This window comes from Thunnus maccoyii, chromosome 17, assembly GCF_910596095.1.
Source record: "Thunnus maccoyii chromosome 17, fThuMac1.1, whole genome shotgun sequence".
Taxonomy (NCBI): Eukaryota; Metazoa; Chordata; class Actinopteri; order Scombriformes; family Scombridae; genus Thunnus; species Thunnus maccoyii.
The window spans coordinates 11,308,419-11,334,773 of record NC_056549.1 but is presented as its reverse complement, the minus strand read 5'-3'; the positions used below and the strand labels follow the sequence as shown (position 1 = coordinate 11,334,773).

General features: G+C 40.4%; 1 protein-coding gene across 2 annotated transcripts in view; it reads right to left on the bottom strand.

Annotated features, from left to right (window-relative positions):
* The window catches only part of LOC121882298 (1-phosphatidylinositol 4,5-bisphosphate phosphodiesterase beta-1), a 111,909-nt gene that overhangs the window by 75,592 nt on the left and 9,962 nt on the right, over positions 1-26,355 (bottom strand). For both annotated transcript variants that reach the window (XM_042390444.1, XM_042390443.1), the window contains exon 3: positions 3,451-3,519. In XM_042390444.1, the coding sequence (XP_042246378.1) occupies positions 3,451-3,519 (69 nt within the window). The remainder of the gene's footprint in view (positions 1-3,450; positions 3,520-26,355) is intronic.

The following is a 26,355-nucleotide window of genomic DNA, read 5'->3' as shown; positions in this document are numbered from 1 at the left end:
TTTTTCTTTCTTTTGGTTTTGTCTTTTTTCTGCCACTGGTGAAGTGAATGTGGAACTTGAGAACTGGTCAGATAATTATGGCCTTATTTAACTAGAAACTGGATGTGGTATTCTTTTGTCTTTAGTGGCCACTAAATATCAGTGGGAAGCCAACATCCATGAAATTTCAGCTGGTTCAGGAATGAGAAATGTCAGATATAATGTACGTCTCTCCACAGATCAGCTAAACACTTATTAACGTTTGTGAGACCCTGTCATTTAATTATTCCTTTATTATATTTAAGAACTGTATAGTAGACATGGATATTGTTGTTCCATTCACAGTCCAGCAATGTTGGCTTTTTGAAACTAAGAGTTTGTGATGGGCAAAGATACTCCTGAATAATACTGAATACTTAAGGTGCACAAAGTGAAGGAAAAAACAAATCTATGCTCATCCAGCTGATGACAGAGTTGCCACTACCAAAATGAAACAGATACTTCTTTGCCACCACATTTTTAATACTCCGGGATATCCACAACAGCGTAGAAGCAACAGCGAATGCTTTTATTCCTCTGTTCTTTGCATTGGGCATGGAAAATCTGCCACCTATTTATGGGTATACAAAGTGGATCATTATTAGTGCTCTGCTCACCAGACCTGAGGGTGTGTGATTTATTTCTGGAGCCACCCGTCAAACAAAGGTTGCCTCTTGTCATTCTGACAAGCGGCCAATCTAATCAGCCTGAATGATGATGGGGTGGACACATGCTAATTAGCATCAGCAGCCCGAACATGGTAGAACAAAGGACACTGCTTTTGTCGTGCTTTGTTATCCCAGTCAGCGTATGTGCGCTTGTGTTCCGGTGTGAGATTTGTGTCTATGAGCTGTAAATGCACTCAATGTACAAATCATAGTGAGTGTTCCTCTCTATCAGATGTATTTGTGTATTGTGTGTGTGTGTGTGTGTGTGTATCTCAACAGGGAAATGGTGTGACTCATAACTGAGTAGCTGGAGCCCACGGGCAGGGTGGCATAAGTTCATCAGAGGTCAGACGAGCCACCCACACACTGCGATGAGTCGATGAACACAGCGGCGTGCTCCAAATCTAAATGATGTTCAGACAGAAATTCCGATATCTCTCAAAGACAATATGAAGAAACTTGAGCTGTAGTAGAAATGAGAGCTCAAAAGAGGTGAGCCAAAGCAGCCCTTCCATCTGGAGCCCATTTCGAGCCAGTCTGTTGAGAATGATCGTATCTGAGTCTGACAATATTCGGCTGAGACGCGGGACTCTTGAGTGGCTCAATGAAAGCACTTCTGAAGCTTTCAGAGACATGTCATCGCAAGTCCAACATCTCATCTCATCCCAGTGAGTGTGTTGGTTTCCTGCAATTTGCATGAATGAATGAATACTGCTAAGGGAGCCCTTGAGTGCGAGCAGAAGGAGCATTACAAGCTCAATAAAAAAAAGTAGAGGGGCATATAAATATAAAACTAACAGACACAACAAGACAGTAAAAATAGGAGTATTATGTGCAGTCGACTTGCAGAGTATTAAGTTTAAATCTGAAAAGTTGCTTCCTCATTTTAATCCTCTCATATGCTCACAGTAGATAAAGAGACAGAGAGCACGGATCACTAATATTGATCAGTATCATTGATTTTCATTGCAAGGCAACATTTTTAACCAGAGTTGATTCAAATTTGTTTAAAATGTTATTTTGTCATTATAGTGTATTTTTGTGCATGTGCCCTCAAAGCATTAAACGCCTGCAGAAAATGTATGAATGAATGCAAAACCACAGTTCATGTTTTTTTCATCTTTTTTTCAGCCTTTGTGCATTTCTTTCAAGCTGAAGTTAACAGCACAGTGATCCTTTCACATTCTGACAAGATTCTTGAGAAGTGTGAGGGACAAAATGCTTGAGAGGCAAGTCATGAAAAGAGCTGTCCACTTACAGCAACTGCTGCCTGGTGTTATTTGTACTTCTCGCCTTCGACCTCACATCATCTTTGAGTCCTTCCTTCTCTCCTCTCATCCTTTCTCTCATCCTTACATTAAAAAAATCTCTTCTTGGTTTTCCTTCTACTCTCTCTGCTTTCCTTTCTTTCATCCCTGCATATTCTTCATTATCCCCCCTCCCTCTCTCCTTTTCCTCCCTTCCTCTCCTCTCCTCATCTCATCAAACTCCACAGACAGTGTGTCTCACTGGTGCTCCCATTACAATGCCCAGGGTGCATCACCACTCCATCTCCCAGTAATGGATTTCCAATGCTTCGACCATCTTACCTATCACGTGGTCATGTCTCCTCCCTGGGTAGCATCACTCTGTAAGCTGTTTAGAAATGCATGAATCCTCTCTGTGTTATTGTACTCATTCCATCATTACTCACTCCCCAGACAGAGCAGCAGTGCGCGACCCCCACCCGCTTCTCCCGATGCACCGAGTCAAACCGATGAAGACTGCTGCTGCTGCTATAATAACACCTCATCACATGATTGAGTAGAACCAAAAGCAAGATGAAATTGAGTCATTATGTAGGGATGTGTAACAGAGTGAGTGGATAAGAATGCGGGTTATTGTTCTAATCATTGCTTGGTAAGTGGGAAATTAACTGCGAGAACTGAATTTGGCTTCGTAACTGTTCCAGAATATGCCAAATTCCTTGACAGTTCCAGCGTGCCAGATTAAAAAAATGTGTGTACACATTCTTCTCACATTGCTTAAAATCAACAGCATTTTAATTAGCTGTGAAATAGCAATTATGATACCCCGGACAGGCGTGCTTTCCCGGGAAACCATCCATGTACTGTTCCTGTGCGGGTTTGAATTTGAATCATGTTTGTCAGTCTTGAGTGTCATTTGATCCACACGTCCTCACTTTTGTCTTCCCATCACTGTCTAAAAACTATTCTAAACGTGTGCAGATGGATCGTGAATGGCACCCATAGCTTTACACACACAGTTACACACAAATGCAAATCAATCAAGAGTCACGTCAATGCGAAATATGAAGTTATGAACGTCGTTAACTACACCTCCCATACAAAGAGCTGCACCCATTTCTGCACATATATATAGACACACAAGTCAATCAGATGTTAATCATTACAACCGTCTGAACTGATTTCATTCCGATCCAGGACAGAGTTTTTGGCTGGACAGCTATAAAGACATTTTCTGATTCATGGTCAGACTCACACCCACTCATGGCTTTTACTTTTGTGCAAAAACAAACACTTACAAAGTGTATCATCACCCCCCAAAAATGTCTGCCCTGTCCTTTTAATACATTGCTCATTGTGTTCCCAGAGGCACCTCAACAGATGGAAACAAGAGCAACAGAGAAACTATTGAAAAATATATAAGGTGTGTATATTAAACACATCTGAAGAAATCGTTTTACATGCATATCCATGTTTCTAACTGACTCTGGGCAAACAACTCAAACTAATGGGCTTACCTTTGGCGTTTTGGTGCATTTTCCATTCCTGGCATCTTTTATGTATGCTATATCCAGTAGGTCTGTATCCTGTAAACAAGGAGAAACACAGCTACATCAGTATTAATGTCAACCAAGTGTTAAATCCAACCCTTCAAAGACAGTTCAGGGTACAAACACTTTCTGTGCCCATGGGAGCTTTTTGGAATCCAAGGGCAAAGAAAAATTTCAGTGTCCCTTTCTATTTCCAAACCTGCCACCTGTAGCTGTAGGCATTGTGTGTTTGTGAAGACCACAAATGTGTTCGGACACACATTAGCCTCATTACTGGATGTCATGTGGGAGTCATTCAGTGTGTCATTGTAGTGTCATGCACGGAATTAGTACAAAAATGTAATGTTCCCATGTTGACTAATGACCTGACTTAATGAGCACTGGCTCTTCACAAGCACACAAACAAATACTCAAAATAGATTTCTGGAGAATTTCCTCATAACATCTGATACTTGTCTGGTGTGGCATACCAGAAACCAAAGAAAAAGGCCCCGATTATATTTCACGAGAGGTAATATCCTTAGCTGCAACACACCACTGGACTCAATGTTGGCAGGGAAAACATGGTTGGATACCAAAACACTCCACACATAAACAATGTTCTATGGTGCTGCATGATGCTCTGCCACAACACCTTGCCACAGCTTGGCTGGACTCAGCTGTGCGAGTGGTAGTCAACTGGCAAAGAGACACAACATGCCACTGTAATGAAGTCAGTCTTAAAATTAGATCAGAACACCATGAATATAATCAGTTAAGAAAGGCTCTCTGTAACGGCAGTAGCGATATCAATGCTAATTCAAATGGAAACATAGGTTCCATTGTTGATTAATTATTGACAAAAAAGTGTGGGAAGCCATGTCAGAGTTTGTTGTTCCATCTTACAGGTCCAGCATTTCGCCAACGTGCCACAAAGACGATCACACTATTATGATGCAGAGGAAAACTGGGACAGAGTTCAAATAAGAGCAGTGAAATATTGACAACATACAAATGTGTCAGCAGAAAGCTTGTATCACTTGCATAGCTTGAGAGAGAGATTCAAATAGTGGTTATCATTTGATGTATTTCATGTATATATTATGTAACAAATGTTGTTTTCAAAGTAAGGGGTCAATGTTTGTTCTCAATTCAATGTGTTAGTAATGTCACTGTGACACTGCGGTATAAGAAATCCTACACCTAGGCTCGTTGAACGTGTCTATCTGAGGGTTGTTTGCTCACCTCTGGGATTACCTTGAGATATCTTTGCCTTAAGCCTAATGTCTTAGAAACTGTGTGGATCATGAGATCACAAGCTTAATTTGAAGCATGTCCTTGTTTGAAATTATTGCCCATTAGGGTGTGAGATCATCCTATGACCAGACTTGTTTGTAAGAGGGAGTAACAGTTTATGCAAGTGTCCATTTAGGGACTGGACTGTTTTTAACTTTGCTTCTGGAGAAGTATGAAGCTGTCTGGTTTGTGTTTGCAATCTTTAGAGAAGAGACTGGCTTAAGAGGAAGGGCTGGCTAAACAACATGCTTTCTCTCCAAAAATACAAGATAATTGTGTTTTGGTATTTGGATATTGGTATAATTGTTATTGATTGTGTATTGGATTGTACAGTGTCTGCAACTGCTTCAACAAGTAACAATGTTTAATGCTTTCTTTATGTCTTTGTGTGGTTCTTGAGCAACGATACAAACATTTCCACAACAACAATACTGAAGTTTCCTTCCTTCCTCTTAAATAACAGATATCATTTTTTAAAACTAACCATCTACAAGTGGACACACACCACACATACAGCATGAATTATGCATCCATCAAACTCATCCGTCTGTCCATTCACGCACCCAACAACCCATCAGCCAGCTCTGTTTTGTGCAATTTGCACAGCTATTGTCCCTTAAACAACCATTAATGTGGTTAGCAGTAAATATACACAAATCCAATCATACAGAAGGCCTCTGGTACCTTCCTTCAGTCACCACATCCCTTTATCTAGATTATTGCTCTGTCAATCTCTCTGGGAGGGAGCCAAGACATGAGGTGGAAAATTAACCAGAGTGAACTGTGTGTCCACTCAGGATTATCAGGAGAGACAAGGAGCGACAGGGGCTTGACGGTATCTCCAGCCGCACAACCAGTATCTGTCTATCTAAAGGCCATGGGCTTGGTGGAAAATTGCACCCAGCCTACTAATCCATGCCTACCTTAGTGGTCCCCAATAATATTTTTACTCATATTTTCATTCCAAAAAATCTTTTTATTTATGAAAATATGAATGTATGAGTGTATCTAAGTTCGGGGTTTTGTCTTCTGCAAATTCTTCTTCTCAAGGTGCAAAAATAATGCATGGACTGGTTATTTTGCCCCTTAACAGAAATGAATGGAAAAAAGTTGTATGGGGACCACAGATCAGTTTGTTTGTCCAAAGTTGAATAAGACAAAAATCTGCACTTCTTGCAACTATAGAGAGTAAATATTGCTCAGCAGAGATCATAAAAAAGGTTGTCATTGTGCTAGAGGCACAGTCTGTCTCCATATGCTGTAAGAGACAGAAATTAAAGCACTCTATTCTACAGCTGTAACCCACAAGGACAAGCTATTCCTTCTCTGCGGTACATAGCATCAATTAGGCTATCCCTGTGTGCACAGAGAGAGCCTCTGAGTCAAAGGTTAACGCCCACATCGGGTCTGCAAATGCTTGCCTTTGAAGTCTCTTTAGAGAGACGGAGCTCCGCATGGGGGCCTGGTGGAACAGTGAGGCTTCAGGAAGCAGCTCGCTGATGGGGTCCTTTTTGTGCCCTCTGGCCCTGCACAGTTAACACAGCTCTAAGCCGGTCCAGCGTCATCAGTTAAGTGTTAACCTGTACAGCTGACTCATTAAAGGTAAAGCAAACTGCCTGTATGGGTGACAAGCTGCTTACACAGTGTGCAACTAAGATGATACGCATGTAGCCATTACTGTGACATCTAAAGGCCTGTGTCAGCATCTGTTTCGGTCTGAAGAGGCTTGCTCAGTGTGCAGATGTAAATAGAAGTTGATGCCAATGACATTTTATTGATATTGACTTGGATTAATAATTGCAGACACTGCACAGTTTGTTAATTAAAGTACTTTCTTTCAGTCGAGCTGTCCAGCCATTATTTCTCCTGTCTAGTTTCTCTCATCTATTTCCTATAAAATATGTTCTTTATCTTTTAATTTCTGTCATCTCTCTTTATTTATCACCGTCTCCCTCTCTCGCTCTGTCTTTTTGTCTCTTATATCCCCCTCTCTGTCTCAGGGCATTTCTGTGTGCCACAAAACCGTGAGCAGGGATCCAAAGCCTATTAAGATCCGTGGCACGTCCAGGAAGCAAGCAGGGCCAGCGGGAGAGAAACCACAGAAATTAATGAACATGCTTAACCTGCGCTGGCCCTGGGCTCTGTTTTCTGTTCCTGTTTGTCTATCTCTGCTGTGGAGCTGCTGTTCCCACAACATCTGCAACATGCTGCCTTCCTTTTAAAATGAAACCCATTCCTTTTCCAAGGAGCAAGTAAAGAGTGCGGTGTTTATTTGAAACTTTGCAGGAAATTCATCATTGATCTGTGAGTCATTTTGTTGTCAAATGTGCCTCTGCTTCAGGCACTTTGTACATTTATACACCATGTTCTTGTGTTAGACCACTCTTTGCTATCCTTTAATTTGAACATTGAGCTCACCTGCGTATGTAATGTGATACATAAAACTTGACTTGAGGCTAACTGTGAAGAAAATCTGTTACAAGGTGTTTTGAATAAAACAGTCTTTACTGAGAATCGAAAATGGCAGAGGCTGGCCAGGCTGGTTGGTCTCTCTATTGCCCTTTGAAGCAACGCACTTTCACAGTGGTACAAGAGAGAAAAGGATGTGCTGGTGTGAGAAAGAAGGTTAAGGAAACATGGAGTAGAAGGTGGAGATGGGGAAAAGGATAAGTGGAAATGGGTCAACTGACAGCTATGGGTTAGCTTGCTTATTTACCAACAGCATGCTTGACAACCTCCAGGTTGAAAATGGATATGCACTCCACAGGGCTCAGGGCTTCTGCTGAGCAACGGAGACAAGGAGCAAAGAAAGTGAGGGCAGGAAGGAGGGAGAGGTGAATATGCGCAAAGTAAACGAGGGGGGAGACATCTGAGGCAGGACTGTTGTGTTTATTGTACCAAGGCCATGCTTGGGAAAATACACGGCATTGTCTCTCTTGCTGCTATTTGTCAAGTCAAGTCAATTTTATTTGTATAGCACATTTCATACACAGGTAAACTTAATGTGCTTTCCAATAAAACACAGAACATATTAAACAAATGAAATAGAAAACACATATATAAAATACTCCATATAAATAAATTAACCTTTCAGCCACCCATACAACGCACACACACATATGGTACATACAGTTTTTATAACCCCTGTCCTATTCCTACTATAGCACTCACACATGGACTACAGCAGGTGCATACAAAGGCACACACACACACACACACATACACACACACACACACACACACACACATACAACCACCAAAAGCCTGAGAAAAACAATGTTTTAAGATTGCTTTTAAAATGAGATACAGTTGCAGCAGATCTCAGGTTGTCGGGCAGTTTGTTCCGGTGAACAGCATCATAGTGACTAAATGCACCTTCACCTGATTTAGGTTTAATTCTGGCTATATTGAGGAGACACATGCTTGATGATCTGAGGGATTCGATTGGTAATAATAATTATCTAAAATAACAAGATGATAGGCCAATATCAAGAGGTCACACAGACTATACATGTCAGGGTGGCCCCTAACCCGTTGATGCCATCTCTTTGACATAAATAACCTCCTGTAAATACAGAAAGAAGAATGCAACAGAAGTTAAAGATAAAATAGATGAGATGTTTTGGGTTTTATGTGGTGCAGAGCTACATGAGACTTTTGCATAACCAAGTGCTCTCCTGCATTCTCTTTGGATAAGAGTCTTCAAAGGCCCACTGACACAGGAACAGATGATTCTGGGCATGGATGTGTCCCCAAATCATGATAAATGGTAAATGCATTTATATAGTCTTATTGACCACTCAAAGTGCTTTATAATACATGTAAACATTCACCCATTCACACACACACACATTGATACCCTGATGGCGGAGGCTGCCATGCAAGGTGCAAACCTGCTCATTAGGAGCGATCATAAACAGAACTAATACTTATCTGGAACAAAACACACCAAAGCTGCACAGGTGCTATGCCTGTACTTTAAGTGGCACTCCAGTGACACTTGGCTGCCAGGAAACATGTACTGTTATGAGGGAAAATGGTTTGTGGAGAGCTGCACTTGAACTTAGTTGAGAGTCACATTCACTCTGCTGCTCCACTCTTGGGTTCCTATAGAGCAACTCTTAACAGCCCCACAGTGTTAAAGTCACAAACCCCCTCACCTAAAGTGGCTGACTAAAGAGATAGAGAGCTGCCAACAGCCAGACAAAAGAGCAGAAAGTTTGTATGTAGGAGGAACATGATTTTGTGTATATTTTGCATTTAAATGTATGCACATACAGTATACATGTGTGCATCTTCTGCACTGATAGCACAAATGCTGCTTCCTACCAGTAGTCTAAGGTGGCTTAAAACTCACAAGAAGATCTATTACATTTAAAATTATTTCCATGGATTAAATGGTTTATTAAACAGTATGAAGTGGAGAGTGACAGCAAAAGTGGGAGAGAAATGAGGTACGGCATATGACAAAGGCCTTGAGCCAAATTGGAGAGCCTGACATTGCCACAGGGCTGCCCAAGGGTCTATTTAAACTGAGCAACTTACTCACTCTGATTTTCATCCATCCACCCTGTTCTCTATCTCCAGTTCTCCCTCTCCCTTCTCTTCCAGTACAACATCAAAAAACTGAAATAAAATCTTCAAACAAATCAATGCTCTGTTGCGAGCAATCCACAAAGGACAATTCCCACTACAATGGCATTAAAATGAATTGAAAGCAGTTACCCCCGACACAATTGTGTATTTTTCTTCAGAGTCTCATTGGCTGTATATCTGTAAAATTGATTTTGAACTCACATAAGCTCAAGCAAAGCCTAAAAGTCTCTTTTAATTTAAATTTTTTGTGCAGCTAATTGTGCTACCCGTGCACCCACTCTGAGAAATGTCTCAAAAATTAGGCTAGTTTGTCCCTAACCTCTACTGCTGCAAAATCTGTGTTTTCGACAAATGTGCTGTGCTGATGCAGAGATCTCAGCCAGCCACCATGTGGGGCTGCACTGTTTTTTACTTAATCCTGCAAAGGCTTCTCAGCTGTGCTCACACTTCGACTGACCCCTGTACGCCCAATAGCTGGTCAAGTGAATGCCAGCATGCTTCTGACAATCTTAAAGCCATGATGTGTCACAGTTTTATCTGAGCCCTAATTTTACCCTGACATTTAAAAGTTGTGAATGCAGGTAGAGATTTGTCACAAGAGAGAGTGTGAGAAAACATGAGGGAGAGTTATTTATTTTGTAGTTATAAAGTACGTATCTCTCTCATGCGCTTTATCTACCTGTTATCTTTAACAGGTGCAGTCACACCTGGTCTACACACCTGTCCTGATCTGACCTAAACTGATTGGATTAGTTGTTAACTCACAAACAATCCACTCCTTAAAACAAACCCCCCAAAAAATCCCTGTTTGTTCATTCTGCTTGTGTATCTTTGACAAACTGGTGTTTCTTTGCTTGTTAAAACTATCGAATTCAATTTGTATTACAGTATTTTAAAGGGAATTGACATTGTAGGTACACAGAGACATTGTTTGTTTTGAACTGGACTGATGCTGACAAGCTACAATGAGTTTTATTTATATAATTTTTTGGCACTGCCTTTGGTCCTATTCCCTTCCTCATCCTCTCTGTGCAGTCTGTCATGCTTTGTTGTAAATACTGTAAATAAGCATTACATTAGTCCTTTAATACCTTGTTCATTGTCACTAAATGCACATCAGTCATCCCCTGTTGCAGCCTTCAAGTCATGTCTCATTACTTTAAGATCTCATTGGTTGTCAGTTGCCATGTCTGTCACGGACCATTCGGCCAAATTTCCACAGACTTCATGCTGTTTTTAAAATGTAGGTACAGACTTTCACAAACACTGTAGTAATGTAAAAAGGATAACATAGAAGCAAACTGGAGGGATTGTGGATCTTTCAGAATGTAGAATTTACTTGCACCCTATGTGATTTCACATCTTTAAGTTGTCTGTCAAGTCAAAATCAGGATCAGGATTCACCAGTCACATCTTCAAATACAATAAGAATGTATCTCTCTGGACTTATGGGTATTCCTATTCCACTAAACCCTCATTGTCAGGTAGCATGCACATCAAGATATGCATTTAAATGTGCCTTTTCAGTAGGTTGAAATACACATGTAGAGTTAAGTCATAAATATGTGGGTTCACGTGACTTTGGTTATGAGTTTGAGGTTGAGTTCATCACGGTCAGACAGATGGAGAGAGGACACATGGATTAGAGGTCAGGAGGAATGAGGGAAGGAATGAGGAAAGATGGAGAGGGAGGAGTGAGGGAGGAACAGCTTTGTGGTTAAAAAAAAAAAAAAAAAAAAAAAAATCACTGAGGCCAAGCGGTGGAGAAGCATGGCTGTGGCTGATAGTGGCTATCAGCAGCCGACATGCTCCGCAAAACAACCAACGTTGAGATAAAGGCCGCAGGAAGCTTTGTTCTATACATCAGCGCACACATTCATGCTTGCACACACATGCACACACACACATCAGGTAAAGCACATGCTCACGAACAACTCTATAGGCATATATACACATATGCGCGTGCACACACACACACACACACACACACACACACACACACACACTTGTGCATATATATACACACAAACTCCAACTCCTCTCTATCATCAATCTGCAGTGTCTGCTGTGTTCAGTCATTATAAATACTCTGTGACGGAGAGCGATGATGTGACCGGCTCTTCAGCTCACATTGGTCACCATTTTCCTTGGAGCGTGCCAGACCAATCAAATCGCGGGCACACACACGCAGACACACACAGTGACGGATGGAGTGTAGTGAGGGATACTGGAGGGAGTGTACTCCTCTCTGATAGATAGCAGAACCGAGTGGGATGACAGAGAAAGCAAAGCTGCTTCCCTCATCTGTCCATCATCCTCTGTTGTTCTCCCTCGCTCCGTCTTTGTTATGCTTTTGGCTGGATTTTTACTTCCCCCCTCCCCCTTCCCTCACGTACTCTATCCTCTCATGTCCATCACTGCCTCCGCTGTCTTGGACATGTGCCTCTCTGTCTCACTCGTCTCACCTATCCTCTCTCTGGACATCTGCCTCCTCTAGTCCTCCTCATCCTCCCCTCCCTTCGTGCTCCCCTCCTGTTTTCTTGCATCTTAACAGCAGCTCTCATGTCTTTGGATGACAGTTCACATCTTGTCTGATCCCCTGCCGACACACACACACACACAGAAATGCTAACACACCACCTCCCATCCCTTCCTCCGTCTTCTTCCGTCCTGACTTCTCCACACCATTTACGTCTGCTCCTCTATCTGTGTGGCTTCCTTCAGGCACACTGTGGATGACTCTTATCTGCTGCAGTGAAACATCTGAGATCCCCTTCAGAGTCCTTGGAGAGTGAGAGTGCAGGAATGCACAAACACATAAAAAATCCCCAGAAAGCTTCAACTGAGGTAATTAAAGGCCAGACAAGATACAAATACAGACACTGCAATACATACACACTCACACACTGTAATACACCTGCACACACATGCAACCTTTTTATGTCAGACCTTTTTTCTATTCAGTCAGAAAATACAGTTTCCTCTGGGCGTCTATACAACCTCTCCTTATATTCTTCTTCTTTCTGAATACTAAACTCACCATGTCATTGCAGAGAGTTTTCACACAAATAAAATTCTTGGCATTCAAGCAATGGCTGAAAGGTATGTTCAACCACAACACGTCTCTCGATTCAAGACTGTGAGCTACAAGTGAGCAGCGTGCCTGTGTGTGCTTGTGCTCTGCTGGGGCTCTCCACTGAAGTCCTTTGAGAATCACTGCCAGTGGCAGATACAGTGCAGCTCTGGCTCTCATCTTTCACATCGCCTCATTTAGACACCTCCTAAGTGCAATCCACGGGCCCTTTGAAGTCAGGACAAAGCGGACGGCTTAGAGAAATGCATTTTTCACTTTCTTTCTGCAGGCAAAGCTTTTGTCACTCTCTCTGTATCTGTGTCTGTTCCTCCCCAAGATCATTCCTTAAAACACTCTCTAGTTATCCTTCTTTCTCCGTTTACACTTTTCTTGTGTCTAACTTGAACAGTTTGATCAGTGCATGTTAACACTAAATACAGTGCAATGAGAGAGAGTAAAGGACAGGATATTAGGTTTACATACAAAACAAAATACTTTCCAAAAGATGATTTAAAACACAAAACACAGTTAAGAGTATTGTTTACACATTCTGTGTCATTTCCATGATGTCAACTGAACCGTTTGACTAAGTCCCCACTGAAAGTGTTTATCAAGATATGTCACTGAAGCCACTGAATATGTAAGCACTCTCGACTATAATCTGACCAATATTGGGTTTTTGAGGTGAATATCAATATGGATGTTTGAGAGTTAAACAAGACTAAGTCTTGCTACAGCCATGCTAGCGGCTCTGTGAGAATGTACCAGGCACAGCGGTGCTTTAAGCTAAATGTGAATGTCAGCACACTCACAATGACAATGCTAACATGATGTTTAGGAGGTTATGTTTGTTCACAATCTAAGCCTAGTGTGTTAGCCTGCTAACATTCGCTAATTAGCACAAAACACAAATTGTCTTTAGTTCTTTATGTATGTCAGATTGGTCATAAACCAACTGACCAACAAACTGAAATTGCTGTCCCTTGAGCCATGCCGCTAGCATGGCTAAAAATAAGACTAGGTCAAAACCTAGTATATGGCTGGACCGTGTATGAAACGCTAGAGGGCTTTTAATTTGAAACAACAGATATAGGAAATAGTGACTCATGGTGACACCCAGCTGAGGCAAAGGGTGTAACTTCATCACTCAGTCACAGACATTCGTGTTTATAGGGCTGGCCCTCCTGTTGCGGTCCAGCCAATAAACTTTTTAGTTCTCTCTGGTGGCCAAACTATGTAACAGCCTCACTGTTTCTAAATCACCTCAAACATATCTGTATTCCTCTACTGCAATTTCTTGTTCCTGGACATTACTGAATAGTAAAATATAATAAAATAACGTAAAATGAGCCATGCTGATGTATTGGTCAGGCTCTACTCTTGACCCGCTGCTACTCTGAAGCAAAGTGCCTTTTTATCCTCTTTCCTGTCAAAGAAACCACAGGCAATTATGAGTCTTTGTCAATAGGTCCTAAAAGCATTTGATACAAAAAATAGAACAAAGACACCATATCACCATCAGCAGAACACAATCAGACAGCCAAATGGAGAAAATCTGTCTAAAAGGTTTCACTGCCACCCTGGCCTCAGCTTGTCTCCTAATGTACTGATGAAAAGTAATTCTCCATGTCCCTCTCGTCCTCTCTTCTAATGCGCCAGGTGTCGTTTCTCTCCCTCCCGTCATGTAACTCTCGAGGAAGGCTCTCAGAGAGGAGCTGGTGCTGGTATTTTAAGTATGGCAGACTGCTGTGCTTTTTGTCTTGCCCCAGAGCACCTCCAAGCTGTTTAAATTTGATACCTTCTTATCATTCCACCAAACTGAATTGACTTTAATGGGTAAAGAAAGGCGACTGACCCACATTTGTGACACACTTAATTGCTCGAGCGGAAATGGAACGGCGAGAGGAAGAGGGGAGTCTGAGGGACCTGAAATTCGGGGATGGACAACAGATTGCTTGGCAGGATTCACTCCAGCACACCATTTATCAGTCAAAAAACAATGAGGGGTCATTGTGCAATGTAAGATACAGTAAACATATCGCTATGATAGTGGATAAAGGGGATTTCTGGGGTTTTTTCCTAACCTAAGTTTGTAAGTGTCTGTGTAGAGATGTTAATAAACGAAAATAAAGGCCAAAATGAGTCCCTCAGTGTGTTGTTAATAAGCCGTCTGACATGAACATTTGGAGATGGAGAGACAGCAGCTGGATAATTGCGACAGAGTACAAAGGAATTCAGTGAAAAGCAGCAGGGTGGCATGAAAACTCAGAAACCCCTAGCTTGTGGGAATTACAGCCCTCTCGAACATCAGAAGCTCATCTAATGTAATTATTGCGATTAGTCTGTATCGAAGCAATCAATAACACAAAGTAAAAATCTGTCTGAGAGAGCTGTCGCAATATGAGACGAGTACAATTCAGGGTTTCTTAGAGTGAGCACGAGACATGCAGCCCTTTCTAACATGCTTGTAAATGATTAACAAGACCAGTCGAGAGGGGAAAAAAAACTCACTCTTTGCTCTCTGTGATTATCTATACTTACTATCCCAATGACCGCTCTGCGTCTGTCTCTTTGAAATGGAGTTAAAGACCTTTTCTTTCCAGTCGCCCACTTGAGCAATTGGTCATTCATTTATGTGCAGGAAGCAGTGGAAATAGTTCTAAAGCAAAAAGCCTATAATTGCTCTATTAGTAAATGGGACTTGAGTGTAAGCCATCCATTGGCCTGATTCCTCCAGCAAAATGAGTTAAATAACATTTATTGAGGCTTTCAATGAATGCAGAAAAACCTGTTTGAAACATTAGTTAAGAGAGGAAGAGGAGGAAGGGAAAATAGACAAATAACAACTCTCTATACATTCACATAATAAATAAATTAATGCAATGTGCTTATAGTGTGCGGTGGAAAAAAAAGTGAAGGGGCTCATCATGTTGGTCTGTACTCTAACCTTGAGACATTAAAGTGATTTTTCTATTAGCATGCTGAAACTCACATGCTACTCTCAGTCTCCTTCAACATTCCTGAACAGGTAACTGACAATCTTGTTGTAATAGTCTGATAGTTCAACAATCTGCACACTGACAAAATGTGCATTACCTAAAATTGTGTATGTTCATTTAATTTTTCACATTAACCTTCCCATTGTCAGCAGATGTAGCCATTTTGCTAAGGCTGGCATATTCACACACGAAAGAATAGCAACAATAATGAGTTTGCCAAAGGTAGGGAACTTGTGTCAGTTTTACAACATTCTTCAGAGGAGAAGGGGCTAATTTAAGATGTGCAATTCAGACTTCAATATTCTTTTAATTTCACTTCTCATCTTTCTGTTCTTGGCGACAGCGTAGATGAAAGAGAAGAGAGAGAGAATGGGAGAACTTCATTACTTGGTAAACTTATGACCCACACTGCACAGGCAAAGATCCTAAATTAAAGGGAAATCTAATGGCTTAACAACGGAGATGTGTATTCTTCTATTCTAGACTTTAAATCTAAAGCTAACATGAGCAAGGAACTGATTCTCATTTTTGAGATGTGTCCCCGTTTCATCTTGATTAGTTTACTTTACAGTGCAGTTAAACGTTCTGAGGTTAAGTTTAACATTTCCTGTGTATTTTGTGTTTTATAATGGCACTGTTTATGATATAAAAGGGTCTAATGTGTTAGAATTATTGATTATTGAATCAAAAAATGTGTAGCAGGATAGCTAACTGTTTTGCACAGGTACCTATAGAAAAAAAAGCAAATGGGTTCAAATCTCAACAATGGTCTTTTCTGTGTGCATTTACAAGTAAAGAGACAAATTCAGCAAGTCAGCTGAATTGGAGACTTCAAAATAGAGTGTGATTGTTAGCATAAAAATGTTTTACAGGACTGTGAAAAGTCACAAAAATGAGAAAAACATACCTATCACAATTCCTTAGGGCCCAAGGTGACATCTTCAAATTGCTTGATTTGTCTGTACATGACTGTGAGTACGATCTGTTCAAAGATTAGCTTCCAGTAACACCATTTGATCACACATTTCATCCTAATCCCTTTATTTGACAGCCAAGAATCTCTGCGACATTATTTTATTGAGAGTTGGACTGAGTTGAATTGAGGATTAAAACTCACTGTGTATTTTTTGTAGCATTTGCACCGCAACAAACTGATGAGCAACATGAGGTTGTGCTCCATCTAAGCTTCCCCCGGCCAAGCCTGGGATGAAACAGGCAGGAAGTGTGTTCTCTTATTGAGAGCTTGTCTACAGTGGGACTTCAAAGTCTTTTGGCTGAATGCCTTTATTTGAAAGGGCTCCCTGAGGATAGCAGCCACCTGGCTTAGTACAGCGATGGCAGTCAAATCGCAGCAGCAGGGGGGTTTTGAGTACTTTGCAGCATCAAAAAACAAGCTGCATGGATTGGATTGTCATGGCAACTGGGCTGGGTTAGCGTTTGAGGTGGAAAGAAGGGAATGGAGGAAGAAGGAGAGAGAGAGAGAGAGAGAGAGAGAGAGAGAGAAAGTCAGTCTGTCTCGCTGTGTACCAGTTGACTCATAAAACACAGTCCTCACAAATTTTAAATGTCAGTTTACTAGAAGCATGAGTGTTTAAACGTCTAAGCTATAAATTCTCCACCGCAATTGATTTAGCATAATTAAAACTAATAGAACAAATCAATGACTGAGAGATTTAATTTATCCCTTCTGACCTGTAACAGTAGCATCCAGTCTTCCTCAGAGAAACAGTTATCAGAGATCTAATAAATTACTGTGACCAACTGTAACCTTTGATTTCTGACCCCATCATCAAAATGTCAGATCATCCCATTGCAACAGACAAACCACAGATCCACATATTTTATTGACTTTTCACCATAACAGTCAATGTGCAGCCATCATCTTATTAAGACACACTCTTGTGAGCAAAGCAAAATCATTCATAACACTATTAATTAGGGACAGGAGAGGACAAAACAATGGTGAAAATGCTCGGCTGAATCAACACATTCGCTTTTTTTTGTTTACAAGCGTGTAAACACCTTCCCCCTTCTCTGGAATGAGAAACTTTTGACTGGTACTGTTTTTTTTTTCATATGTGGGACAAATTACTGATACTGGCTAATGATTACACAAAAGTCACACCTGTGCCCGTTAAATAAAAGGCTTGCAACATTTAGCATTGCTTCATCTTGCAATTGAAATCTAACAATCATTCACACAACGACTGGTCAGGAGTCTTGAGGAGTGCAAGAAAGCAGGGTTTGAACTTCTCTCTCTCTGTTTTATTCATTCTTCAGACAGCTCCTTCCTTCACTTTTTATGCATGAAATTGAATAGAACACCATGAAAGCCTTTGAGGAGAGACTGTCTGAAAGGGTACGCCATAATCCTCATTTGTATGATTCCTTGCGTTTTGCCGCTCTCTGCGACAGCAGGTTTGGGTGTGGCCATTCGGAACGGGTATCCACACATGCTCAGATTACACGTTGCACCACGTAGTATACTGATACCATAATTTGTTTATAAACTCAGTGGTGTCATGGTAAATTTAAAGTTCCCTCAATATATAAGGGGAAGGCAGGGATACATTTAATGGTTACAGTAGACAATCTTAATCTGCCATTATGCACTTTTTAGACATTTACGCACTTCAGGCATTCTTTACTAGTTCAGTTTGCTGGCACTGCCAGATCGACACAGAGGGAAACAAACAAACAAAAAAAACAAAACAAGCATAAACAAGCTGACGCCGACTGATTCAGCTGTGTTGTGATGCAGAGCTCAACCAACAGCTCAGCTCTGTCTCAGCCATGCAAATGTCTAACTGACAGCCTCAACAGCAGCCTGGTTTCTGCCACACATTTAAATCTATTCAAATCATAGCTACGCAAGAATGACAACTCAAAACGCCGGTAAATGCTGCGGCTTGAGGGCCTATAAACTACAGAGCCATGCTCCTGATGTTTTATGGTAAAGGTTCAAATGTTCAAGATTCACATTTGGCTCAACTCACTTCCTGTGATAAAATCACTCTCAGTTGCCTCAGAGGATAACTTTTTGTATGTATTAATATTTGAGTTTTATTCCTTGCACTCAGCAAGGTATCAGAAAAAGCAATAAGCTTGAGCAATGGCAAAGATTAACTATTAATCGTCTTTCAAAAACAATTCTTAATATAAAAGAGAAGCAACTGTCATTTCATCAAGAAACATTACTGGTGTGTAATAAGGGTCGCTACTGTTAGAGCACCGCATCTTATTATTGCAGCAAAACCAATATATGAAACCGGGCAGGTAATAATGAAAAGGTAATCAGGATGTGCAATGACAGAGTGCACAGAGAGGCAAAGACAGACAAAGGTAGAGACAGAAGTTAACAAAATACAGCGTGAAGCAGACCTTTCAGCTGACTGCAGTCTACTGAACAGAGATAAAGTCACTTTAAACAGCATCAACTTTAACCATACATCTCAGTACTGTGCATCAAAATTTCATTAAGCTCCTTCTTTGGCACTAGAAAGTCTTCCTTAAGTTTTTTACACTTTAAATAAGAGTTTTTTTTTTGACAGTGTTCAAGTGAGTGGAACATGACGGCTGAAGTAAGCAGAGTAATTATTTCAGTCATCCTCATCAAAGGTAAGTCTCTCTTCCCGCTCTTCTTTTCTACTCCTGTGACCGTGTGCAACGTACCCGTCATACAAATATTGAGCACTTAATGTCAAACTGCATTCTGTGTGAACTGTGTCAGATGAAAGGAATCAACATAATAGAGATCACTTTTGAATAAGCTGCCCGGAAATAGGCCAGCATAAATGTTATAAATACCTGGACTCATGAGACAATGAGAAGCTTAATCATCTTCTTCACTCTGCTGTCATATTTTAACCAGGCAGTCAGGCCATCATAAGCCTTGAGTTTCTGGACAGTAAGTCATGTACACAAGCACTCAGTCTAAAAATAATCATATTAGACCATCTATTTTGTTGTAAACTCTTTATATCATCTATGACTAATATAAGTTTCAGATTTCAATCTTTTTTTTTTTTTTGTTTTTTTTGTTTTTACAGATGACTCATTGCCTGTCTGTAATGTAACTGATGTAATTCTACTGGAGCACTTTAATGAATTACTGCAATACAATCATATTTTCTCCAGTCACATTTACAATACAGGGCCATCATGTTCAGTCGAGTTGAACATAAATTTTGTGCCAGAGTACAGGCTGTAAACTATCATTAAATGATTTTGAAATGATTACAACGCTGTTTGTGTTTAGCAATTAAAAACGCAAATACCATTTTCCCTTAACACACACTTTTTAGGAATAAGTTCCTTAAACAAAAAGGAAAATGAGAGGGAAATACACACAACCATCTCTTTACATTTAGTACTAAAACATACCTTTTCATACAAGTACAAGGACATTATAATTGTGGTGTTATTAAAGGTACCTTTAGTGATGCTATTAAGTCATGTTTTTACAGCCGGACGCACCAAAGCAATTCACATACTGTCGTTGGTTTTGTGGTATTCCACTGATCGACGGTGATATGAACTTGCAAGGAAACAAAGCAATGCGTCAACAAAGGAAGTGAAAAAGAAGACCGCAAGCAAACATGCCCATGGCATATGAATGCAAAAAAATCCCAATTTAAAATATTTTGAAAATCTGCTTTGGAAATGTTTTATGAGGAAGGAAATGCATTCAACATGTTTGTTAGACTTCAAGGATACATGTAGTAGGTTTCGGTGAGTAACACTGAATGTAACCATAACTTTTGTTTGTTTACAAGAGTCATGTTGGGAAATATACAGTACATTTCTTAAAAAATGGTTGATACGATCAACTTGCAGTGGAACAGACAGTGGTAGGTTCTGACTGTGGCAATAACAAAACAGATTTACTCGTCATGGACACTAATCACAGTGATAAGAGGATACTAAAATTACAGATGTTATCCTTTAAACATCAGAGTATTCAAAATCAACATTGTGTTTAGAGGTGTTGGTAGTCACACTGAATGATTCAACACTCTCTTAACAAATTAACAACAAGAATGGAGCATAAGCTGCACAGGGGGAGTATTTATTGCAAGGCTGTTGTATAGGACTGCATTCAATTTAAGGTATTATTGTTATTTTGTCCGACCCCTGTACATTCCTAATTATTGCTGACTTTGGGCAAATCATAACTTTTATCCTTCAGTTGCTGCTGCATCATCGTCATCATTTACAAGCAATGTTGAATCCAGGGTGTCTTAGCTGCCCTCTTGTGCCTCCCAGTCAGAGCTGCTGCCATCATTTAGTCACCTCCGTTGCCCTGGCAGACTCAGCTGAGTTGCTCAAATTCACAATGAACAGTGTTGGCACCGATACTGTTTAGAACTCTTTCCGGATTTGTGGCTCCAACTTTTGTGAACGGACTCCAGTTGTTTAGGAGAGGAAATTAACAGAACCATGTCTCTCCTCCTCCTCAATGTTACTTTGTGTTTGTGTGAGTGTGTGTGTGTGTGTGTGTGTGTGTGTGTGTGTGTGCCTGCTCTAGCATGTATTTGTTTACCAGTAGACAAGCACAGAGCAGTAGGGTCGGGTATTGTTTGAATTCTGATTATCAATTCTGGTTCTTATCAATCCCCAGTTTCAATTTCAATATGGTAAAAAAAAAGAGGTCAAATGTTAAGATAACAAAAATATCTTTATTTTTTTAAGCGTTTACTTTGACTTTTATAGTTTTATTAAAATAAGTAAATTCAAAGTCTTCTGCTTTTGTTTTGAGTACTTTCTGTCTCATCTTTCCCTCAACGACAGTGTGCTGTCACTGTAAAGGCCAATTCATGCTTTCGGCGTTCCGCGGACAGCTGTAGATTTGCACACGGACTGCAGATGTGGTTGCAGTGTGATAACTTTCCAGAGTTGTAAAATCAAGTCTGTGATTATTACAAAGCACTGTGCAGTGTTTTTCTGATAAGCCTTTAAATGCAATAATCTATTACTCCAACCAGACTTGCTGGATCATATTTCATTTTAAACAACACGCCCCCACCAACACAGCCCCTTGTAATGTTTTACACAGAACTGTTTTCAGTCTGGATGCAGCTGAGGAGTTCCTGTATGTTACTGAGCAACAAGAAAAAGTCGAGAAAAGAAAAGCGACAGCTTAATGACAACAGGAATACAGTACATGCATACACGTTGTGTCGTAGCTAGGTATCCATGACTCTACTGGAGGTCCTATCGAGGTGCTAGCACTGGCTGGTGACACACTCTGGCTAGGAGACCGCAAGACATCAAACACTGACATTCTTCCAGATCGACGGTGAGTTTCCTTAAATGTTTGGTCAAATTTGATGTGCAACCTGACTTACAACTTATTAACTGCATTGCACTTTGCCTTGTCATTTTCTTGAATAAAGTGAAGCCACACTTTTGAGTGCTTAGCGGAGTCCATCTTTCACTATTGTTGTGACGTTTGCCATGCATGCTCGTATCTAAACAAATCAACACACTGTTGCGTTGATGCATGACATAGATAGGTCCTGGCAGATAGCCACATCCTCGCAGATATGTAACCTTTGTTTGCAAAAATAAAGGGTTACTGTGTTTAGGAACTGATAAGCAGAACCGAAATTCAAATTTATTAATGGGTGCCTGGTTCTCGGCATTTTGGATTTGGTTCTAATTTGGAACTGGTTTTCAGTTCCCATCCCTACAAAGCAGTGGAAAATAAGTCCTAATCTGAATTCAAGGAGTAAAACAGAGCTAACTCAAGCACAAACAAAGCCTTCTGAATTCACCCAGGAACTGCTAATCCAAAAGAGTTTGGCAGTGCTTTTCTTCTTTTAACACTCTTCTTTTTCTGCTTTTGACTCTCATCTCTGACAAAGAACTATTCACTCTACAGTGCCACACATACAAAGACCACCGTTTCCATGTTACACTTCACCCCTACAAAAAAAGACAGGTCAACAGTTTACATTCTCCTATTTTAGGATGGGTGCCCTGTGTCAAACTGTAGTTCATGTCACCTAATAAAAACTGCAAGATGAAAATAAGCAATCCTTGTTTTACATTTCACTGTAGGAACATTTGCTGTTCCCAAACAACATGGCATGGAGTGGCCTGCCTAACTGTCATAATATTTAAGCGCTGCAGTGACAATGAGGACAACAGTTTTAGTCCAGCGCCTGAAAACCAATAAATAAAGTCTATAAAACTACTGTACAGAGACATCTATGGCCGATATCAATAACTGTCTGCTCTGACCTTTTGCTGGGAGCTGTAACCATTCAGTGTTGACAGCAATGTCTAACCCTCTCACTACCAGTAATGGTAATGACTGAATATCTTAACTAAGCAATTTTACCCTATTTGGAAAGATTTATCTCTGCTTTCATGAGAAAGAATTAGCCAAAAGTCATGTTTTATGAAGCACAACACTGACAAAGAACCTAGCCTACAGCAGATCTCAGCATTTCAGGAAACAATCCTGTGTGAGAGTGATTATAATTTTGCCTATTCAAATCTTTTTTGACAATACACAATACAATGTTTCATGTGGCAATATACAATATAATATAATAATTATACAAGATAAGTTGATTTCAGCACATATAAGTAATCGATCAAAATGACAAACAGGCAGTACTGTGTGTGTGTGTCAGTCACTTAACAAGTATAATCTCTCATCAAGTAAAGCAATGTTAAAACTGTTAAGAACAGCCTTTTTTCTATTACTGGTCATGCTACATTAACTATGATTGCCTTTACACTTGTGATCGGAAACTAATTTTTATCACTTGATCATGCCAGGAAAATTAGACATTTGAGCCAGCACCCATCAGAGGTCATCAAACTCCCTTTGTGACCTGAATTCTGCACATAATTTGGATACAACCCAACTGGAAAGGCAGATCTGTTAAAATGTAACAAGACTGCGAAATGCAAGTACATGTGATTAGAGTACAAATACAGTACAAATTATGTAATTTTATGGATTTTTAGACATATATCTTCAATGCTTACTAGTAACAAAGTGTCAATACCCCTCATTATTGCTAAGTCACACATGTTAGGTTGGCCGGCTACAAAACTGTCCATTTTTAACAATGGCATGATAAATTTACATGAGCAAAGGTCCAAATCTGCTAAAAGCCAATCATAATCAAACACCAGCCTAAATCATTTACCACGAAAGAGACTCATTAAGTAAATGAACTGATACCATACCACAGATAACAAAAGGGGACATGACAAAAGTCACTTTCTTCATCGTGATCGTCCTCATCCTCTTCCTATTTCTTCTTTTTTTCCTTTTCTTTTTCTGTGTGTTTCTCTCCGGTGTTACAGATGAAATAGGGCCTCGGTGTGCCAGCCTATAAGAGGCTGGCAGAGGTCACAATTCACTTTCAGTAGACTGGCTACAGATTTATGCCTTCTCTCTCACTCCCATATAGTGCTGACGGAGGTGGAGGAGCAGCAGCCTTGGTAATCACAGAAAATTGCTGTGTTGGGGGAAACAGATGTGTGAACTCTGCTATGACAGAGCGGAGAGAAGAGGGTGTGTGTTTGTGTTCGTGCATCAGATGTGTATTAGGTTTAACATAAAAATAAAACTGCTTTATTCATGCTTGAGTTTAGGTCAATTCAAGGCTCATTCAGAAATGTCCCACACACACCCGCTGGCAATTGTGTGAGTCTCGTTGTGGGGTGAACTGTTTTTCAACCCTGAACATCATTCAATGCCATATGCTGAGTGCTTGTCCAGTCAATGTCCTGAAAATTGGCACACTGCTAAAACATAAATCTCCCAAGAGAAAGCATTTAACCTTTTCTCATAACCACAGCCTGCCTTGGAGAACACACACAAATGCACAACCACACACAGTCATATGCATGCATACAAGGAAACAATGATATCAGTTTCAAAGTGGCAACATTCTTCAGAATATGAGCGGGGGCCGAAAGAGAACGTGACATTTCCAAGGTGTGTGCTGTTGCATGGCAACCATGGCAACTAAACCAAAAGACTGTTAATTTGACTGAGTCAGTCCACCTCTCAGTGTTGCATAGCTCCTCCCCTTCAAAACAGGCTCAACCAACAGGAGCAAAAATTATTTTTAACCTCCTAAAGAAGCACCTGTTCCTGGTTGGACATTACAGGAATGTGTGTGGCTATGTGAGTGTGTGTGTGTGTGTGAATGGGTGTTTTAGGTTGTACGCTGGTATGCTGCATTTATATGAGTTTGTTTCTTGAAGCATAGCATACATGTAAATGTGGTCAAATGAGCTGGCTCTAAATACCTCAGGCTGATTTCATGGTAACCATGGCACTGTGACTGTGATATGTAAAGTAGTAAACCATAGTGGCGAGTGGAAACGGTAACTTTGTGACTTGCTGTATGTCACTGCAATAATGGATCAAGTCAAGTAACTCAGAGATATACTTGTGATGATTTTAAAGGCCATTTCTGCCTTGTTTCTAAGCAAAGCTATTGTGAGCAGAACCATCATGACAACAACCACACTCTAAAAATAGAAGCTGTACAAATTTGCCAGTCACCAATACAATTAAAAGGTCCAGTGTGTAGAATTTAATGGCATCTAGCAGAATGGACTTGGCAGAAATGGAATATAATATTCACAAGTATATTTTAATTAGTATACGATCCCAAGAAAATATTAATCGTTGCGTTTTCGTTACCGAATGAGCCCTTTATATCTACGTAGGGAGCAGACCCCCGTCCACGAAGGCCACCATGTTGCACCGTTTTTACAGTAGCCCAGGACGGACAAACCAAACATTTCACATTTTTGCGAGTTTAATGGCCACCGTAGGTTTTCCTACATGCTTGGAGGGGGAGGGGCAGAGGAGGAGTAATCAATTGGTTGCAATCTGCAGCCTCACCGCTAGATGCCACTAAATCCTCACACGCTGGATCTTAAACAGACGCTACATAATTACCCATTTCACAGTCACTGATGCAGAATTGTTGTAATCATTCCAAAAGGAAGTGTTATGTTAAAACTTTGAATCAGGAACCTAAAAAAATATTTAAGTTCCCTGTCATTAAGTGTAGTATTCTTTTCCTCGAATATGGGAAAGCACCTCACCTGTTTGTCTTTTAAACATAGAAGGCTTTCATTTAATAGAATAGGAAACCTGACAACAGTTGAACTGAAACTAACTTTTGGTGATTTACAGTGATGGGAGATATAGTGACTTTCCACCAATATTTATGACACTATTGTAAATGTATTTCTAACGTAGGGTGGAAATGTGTTGACATAAGGTCACTGCATGGTATTCATTTACATTACTGATGTTATTGTTACTGATGTTGTCATAGGTCACCATCATTATTATATTCATTCTCTGTCTGTGAAAGTGTTTGTACATTGTGTGTGTGTGTGTGTGTGTGTGTGTGTGTGTGTGTGTGTGTATGTGTGCGCATTCATTACAGTGGAGCTTTCAAGGTGAAGGAGAGAGCATGCAGAAACAGGAAGAGCTGGCCAAATGCACTCACACATACAAACATGGGAGACTTATGACTGCAGGAGTTTACATAGCAGCACCCTGTTTAAAAATACAGCCCTTGCAGAAATGCAGACACAGCTGACATTATTTTACAGTGAGAGAAGGAAGTGTGGGATGCTTCTGATGGCTCATACGACAGGTGCTCTTTAGTGGGGCAGGTAAAAGTACAAAAAAACGAGATCCAGGAAGTCTTGCTTGCTTTGTTTTTTTTAAGTGGTGCATTCAAACATGGAAAAAAACTAAGGCACTCCGTCTTCAGGTGAAATAATATTGTGAATTTATTCTTCAAGCTTCTAGGCAACCAAGCAGACCAACACGTATCGACTCTAAGTCTTCACTAATAGAGGGCACTAAAACAATAGCATGGGCCCCATACATGCATACATGCCCGAAAAATGTGAATCTACAATAAG